General features: G+C 17.4%; 2 protein-coding genes across 2 annotated transcripts in view; one reads left to right on the top strand and one right to left on the bottom strand. All coding sequences in view use genetic code 6, as the record gives it.

The window, feature by feature from the left end:
- Nucleotides 1-120, bottom strand: part of TTHERM_001451030 (hypothetical protein) — a gene marked incomplete at both ends in the record, with an annotated part of 1,540 nt that extends 1,420 nt beyond the window's left edge. Inside the window, one exon of the mRNA XM_012799813.1 lies at nt 1-120. This exon is cut by the window's left edge and continues 182 nt beyond it. Within this exon, the coding sequence (XP_012655267.1) occupies nt 1-120 (120 nt within the window).
- A 2,855-nt stretch (nt 121-2,975) lies between these two features.
- Nucleotides 2,976-5,103, top strand: TTHERM_01452020 (hypothetical protein). The gene is made up of 2 exons (XM_001023560.2): nt 2,976-2,998; nt 3,059-5,103. Exons 1-2 carry the CDS (start codon nt 2,980-2,982, stop codon nt 4,882-4,884), a joined length of 1,845 nt encoding a protein of 614 aa, XP_001023560.2. The 5' UTR covers nt 2,976-2,979; the 3' UTR covers nt 4,885-5,103.
- Nucleotides 5,104-6,401: the final 1,298 nt, after the last annotated feature.

Consider the following 6,401-nt stretch of genomic DNA (forward strand, 5'->3'; position numbering starts at 1 on the left):
GTATTTAATTAAAGGCAAAATAGATAAATTTTAATTAATTTATATGAATTAGTTTGTTTACCACAGTTGAATATCTAAATATTGAATATTTTGCAATTTATTTAAGAATTTCGATATCATTTATGCTCCTTAATCAGTGATCTAATTCTCTCTATAAAAATTATAAAATTTAAAAAATAAATATTTCACTCAAATTTCTTCTATAAAGATTTTATGAATAAAAATAAATTAATAAATAATTATTATTAAATATTTCCATGAATAAATAAGCTAGCTTAGCTTTAATTTTTTAAAATATTTATTTAAATTTTTGATGAATTAAATTTATCACTTTAAATTATTATTTATGATTAAATTTTAGAAAATAATTCTCATATAATTTCTTTTGTTTTAATTAATTTTTGATTAGCTTCATTATAATAACTGGATTTAAAAAATAGTTTAAATTTGAAAATTAATATTTAATTTACATTCTTTTAATAATATTTTAAATTAAATATCAATAAATCTTTTAAATTATTAATAATGTTTTTAATTTTAAGTTTTAAAAATTCAAAATAAACAAATAAAAATAATTAAATTAAATTTTACTATAAACTGAGTTTTAGTATTTTTAAATTTTACAAAGTGCCTAAATTCATTGAAATGTTTGATGTTCCCAAATCTCCAATCTTATTATTTCTTTAATTAAAAAAATTCAATTAAAAATAAATTCGAAAATAAGATCAATTTTATCATTTTATTTAATATTTTTATCTAAAATCAACTAATAAATTGAATAAGCTACCCTAACAAAAGTTATAAACATTAAAGATTGCTGCAGTTAGATAGCCCAGATACTAAGTTCGAAACTCCTTAATTTCCTATCTTGTTATTTCTATCATTAAAATAGATTTGAATTAAATTAATTCATCAAAATTAAAATAAAATATTATTAATTAAAAATGTTTTTAATTTAATATAAAAAGAAAGAATAAATAATACTCTAAAAAGAGATTCAAAAATTTAAGTTCTGTACAACTACTTAATCCTAAACCCAAATTTGTTGCCCCATCATCACCAATTTTGTTTATGCTTTTAAATTATAAAATAAATTAAATATTTCAATTATCAATAAAAAATAAAATCTTAAATAAATAAATATGAATTAGTTAGTATACTAAAGTCTAATTGATAAATTAGTGAGACATTTACAATTACTTATTCCTCTTGCTATACTAGATACGCCTTAAGCTCTTATATTGTTTTAACTTTTATTTAAAAATAACTGTTAATAATTGTTTAATTTATTTAAATATTTACCATAATTCAAGATATAATATTTTTAGATTATTACATTTGCTTAATGCTACTCCTAAGTTTGTAGCTTCTTAATCATCACAATTAGTTTTCCTTAAATGATTATTTTTATATCCAAAACAAAATTAGAATCAAGTTATTTATTTTATTGATATTTTTTGTTTTAATTATTGAAATAATCTTATTCTATTTTAACAAAAAATAAAGGCATTTATTTTAAAGTTGGCCTAAACTAAAAATCTTTATTCGTTAATTATTCAATCTCACAATAATTAATTATTTATGTTTTAATAGGAAAATTTGCATTGAATTATGAAAAAAAGATTAATTTTAAATTATTTTCTAAATTTATTTTTACCATAAATAAATTTCTAGCTCAACATGATCAAGGAAATTAGACATCAAGAATTGTTGATATTCTGAAAAGCCTTCTTGAGCCATAAGATTCATTTATTATTGGGTTGAATTAAATTAATCTATAAAATCAGCAATCATTTATATTGAATACTTTTTTTTATTTAATTTGATAAATTAAATTTGTTTATAGATTTATAAAAATATCAATGAATTTTTAGAATATAATGAGATAATAAATATTAATTTGATATATTAATATATAGGTTGCTTCTTAATTAATTATTTTACCTTCTTTTAAAATTCTTTCTAAATTTTGTCTGATAGTTTAAAATAGTTAGACATATTTTATGCAAATGGTGAATAAATATATCTAATAAACTCACTCTAGAAGTATTTTTTTATGATTTCAAATTTTAATTCAATCGAAGAAAGACTTTAAATATCTTACAAAAAGTTATAATAAGATCAGCTCATCATAAATATTAAGAACTAATAAAGGTTCTTAAAAAATAGGTGATTTGTTGTTTTCAAAATTTATTATTTAAAATAATAAGTGATAATTGTTTTAATTAAGTAGTTAAATGAGTAAATCAATAAAATGTAATTATTTCAAATATTTATTTTAAAATATTTAAATATTTTCTCAAAATGAATTATAAAATTAAATTCAATGTTTTTAAGACTTTTAATTTTTCTACTTGAATGACATTAAAAATTTAAAAGAAAAGCAAAAATAAATAAAAACAATTGATATATTTTCAAAAAATAAATAATCATATTATCTATAAAATTAACAAAATATTTAATTTTTTAAAGTTAATGTTAAACTAAAATCTATCTAGCGTTAATATAGCAATTTATTTATATATATATTCATTTAAATTTTAAAATTAAAATATATTTCAATATTTGTTTAATTTATCTTAATTTTATTGATATTTGAAAAAAATGAATAATTTTTAAATAGTATTTGGTATTTAGAAAAATATATTTGAAATAAAAAATAAACAGTATATATTGATAGTAATGAGTTGAATAATTTTTATATATTGATGGATAAATAATTTATCCTTAATTACACATTTATCTACACATTTATAATGTTGAATTATGAAAAAGATACATACATAATCAGATTTCTTCTTTCACTTATTTATCTTATTGAAAAATATCTATCCCTTATATTTATTTTTATATGGAGAGAGAATTCTGTATTAATAAACAATTCTAATCATAAAAACAAAAGAAAATTATTAATTAAGTGTCATTTAAAAAGTAAATAATAATAAAGAAGAATACAAAAAAATAAAGAAAGGCATACAAATGGATAACTTATAACTTAGTAAATTATCAAATTAAAGTTGTATTTTTCATCCAGATAAAAAGATCACTTTTATACAAGTAATTGGAGTCTCTAATTAACCTAATGCAAACATATTTCTCTGCGATTAATGCTTCGACTAGGATTTAGACTTAAAAGGAGTTAACTACATGACTATCTCTCAAATCATTGAAAAAGCAGAAACAGAATTCCAATTTAAATGGCCTCCTCTCAAAGATTAATCACTAATCAGAATGTTGCAATTGAAATCTTAGAATATTATATCTACAGATAAGATTTTAGACTAAATCAACACCTTTTTCACCCATTTCAAGGATGAAATCATTAAAAAAATAGATTTCAATCAAAAAATAATGATTAATCATGTATAGGATCTTCCTTTCAATAAAGAGCAAATCATGAAAAAGTATTAGCAAATATCTTAAATTTTAAGCCTAAGGAATTTACTTTTAGAGAATTAGAAAGAATCCTTTGATAAACACCAGTAGAAGTGCAAAGACTTTATTTATTCATTTGAAACTAAAAAAGAAAGCAATACAAAATAAATTGAGGAATTACTTAAATAAAGTGACTAAATAGAATAAATAATTGATTTTGACTATCTAAATGCACTAAAGCAGCAAGTTTTAGATTTTGTAGATGAAATTAAATTGAATGAAAATAAAGATTTTCTTGGCTAATCAAAATCTATTTAAAATCAAATTAGCGATAATTAACAAAGTATAAATAATAACAATAATGCAGAAAAATTGATGTAATTAATTTCTAATAAATCAAATTATTGTAACGAAGCGTTTTTGGAATCTGCGAGAAAAGAATTAACTAAATTAAATCAATTGCTAAGCAAAATTTAGTTTGATAATATTTTCAAAGAAAATAAACAACCAATACAATTTTCTTAAATAAATGATGAAAAGTTATAAAGTATTAATGAATATGTAGATAATTTGATAAAATTGGAAACTGATCAAAGTTATTAACAGCAAATTTAATAATCAGAAAATTTAACTAGAATAATAAATATCTTAAATAATAAGTTGAACTTTATAAATGAAAATTTCAAAAAATAATTTGTAAATTACTTAGTAGAGACATAAGTCTTCTAAAAGTAAATTAATTTTAGTTAGTTGCACAGTGACATTTAAAAATTAGAATGCTTGAAAAAACTAAATTCAGATTAAATAATTGTTATTTGTGAAATTATTTAAAAATAATAATTTGATGAAAATGATTTAGATAGGTATTCTTAATAATTTCCACTTTTTCAACTTTTGAAATGTAAGAAAAAAGATATTTTAAATGAAATTTTATTTGAAAAAAGTGAATTAAATGATGGCAAGTAAAGGATATAAATTAAATAAAATAATTATAAATAATTTGAAATCTATATTGATTAATCTAATTATTCTGGGACTTGTAAAGATACATCAACAAACTGTGTTTCATAAATGATTTTATAACCTTAAAAAAAATACATTTTTAGAATCTAATTATAAAATGTAAGTTCTACTCCTTATTTTTTATTTGGGCTCATGTAAAATTAACAAAAGAATAATTTATAGGGGTACAGTTAAAATTTAGGTTGTTATTTTTAATTCAAAGATGAAAAAATCTAATATTTGGATGATTATGGTATATCTAAATTTATAAAAGGCAACGAATTTTGCATGAGCAAAAATGATATGATAGAATTGAGAGTTTGGTAGGATGGTAAGTTGTTGCAGATTTTAGATTATCCAAATAAAAATTATAAAATAGAACTTAGAGATAATATGAAAGATAAATTTACAGAATTAAAAGATCTCTCATTATATTTTTGGTTATGTAATAATTTAGATAAATATATTTTAAGAGAAGCCTTTATTGTAGATGAATTTGAAGATTGAGCACTTTTTTTAATTTTAGTTAAGTATTATTTTATCAAATCAAATTATTCTAAAAAGAATATAAAAAATATGATAAAAAAATAATGATTCTAAAATATTTAAATAAAATTAATTTTAGTAATAATTAATTATTTTTTATTTCTTGTAGAAAAACTAATTTGAAATTATAATCTGTATCATTTATGCAACTGATTTTTATACAATTTTAAAAAACAACAATAAAAATCCTTCCATTTAAGATATATATTTGAAAGAAAATATTTTATAATATAAAATAAATAATTATCATTTTACAAAAAATCTAATTTATTAGATATGAAACCCTTTTGAATTTATATTCTATTATTTATTAATTAAAATATATTAATAAATATTTTTAAGATAAATCATTTAAATCCAGCAAAAAATTTTTTATTTAGCTTTATAGTATATTAAGTTTAAATAGTGAATGTTAAATTAATTTTCTGAGATATCTCTTCATAAAACTAAATATATAAATTAATATTTGATAATTAATTAATTATTATATTTATTTGTTCTTTTTAACCATTTATTATTAATTAATTAATTAATTAAATTTCATAAATTGCTATTCAATATTTTTGAAAAAAAAAATAAATGATATAATAGATTTAAAAATATAATGATTTAGTAAAAGTAATTATTAATTTTTTTATTAAAATCCTTTAAATTTATATAAATTAATAAAAAAAGTTTAAAAGCTCTTCACTTTTATGTCATTAGGTTCTCCATATTAATCTGAAGTATATTTAATTAAAAAAATTACTTTTATTATTATTAATATTTTTAATTTAATTTCAATTTATTTAAATAAATAATTTTTATTATTGAAATTATCATCATTATTTATTGACTTTTATTAAAACTAAAATTATTTATATTTTAACTTAATTTTCATATTTATTTATTATTCATTTTTTATTACTTGATATATTTTCTTCATTTTTTGCTATTAAAACTTACACTTAATAAAAGCTATTTATTTGTTTTACATTGTAATATTTTTAATTATAAAATTTAATTTAAAACATTAAAGTTCTTTTAATTTATTTGATTTCTTTTCCTTTTTCTTTTTTTTATGATTTCTTATTTTTTCGTTCATTGTTAATTTTATTAATTTTTAACTTATCTTATTATTTCATATTTTTTCTTCATTTTTTCCTCCTAATTAACTAGAGTGAAATACCTATTTAATTTATATCTTAATAAAATTATAAATAAAGCTAATTTTTAGAAAGCATTACATACCTTTTTTTTTGAAAAAAATAAATTTTGAAAACCTATGATGGAAAAAAAAATTCATAAAAAAATTTAAAATCTTAATTTTATAAAATGTAAAAACTGTTATAAAACTCACTTTTTCGAAATTTGTATTGTAACTTACTCTATTTAATGATATATTTTTTATTCATTTTTTCCTTCTAATTAACTATTTAATGTAATATTTTTTCTTCAATATTTAAAAAGTGACAATTAAATTGGTGCAATTGGTGCAT

Source organism: Tetrahymena thermophila (assembly GCF_000189635.1).
Source record: "Tetrahymena thermophila SB210 genomic scaffold scf_8254426, whole genome shotgun sequence".
Taxonomy (NCBI): domain Eukaryota; phylum Ciliophora; class Oligohymenophorea; order Hymenostomatida; family Tetrahymenidae; genus Tetrahymena; species Tetrahymena thermophila.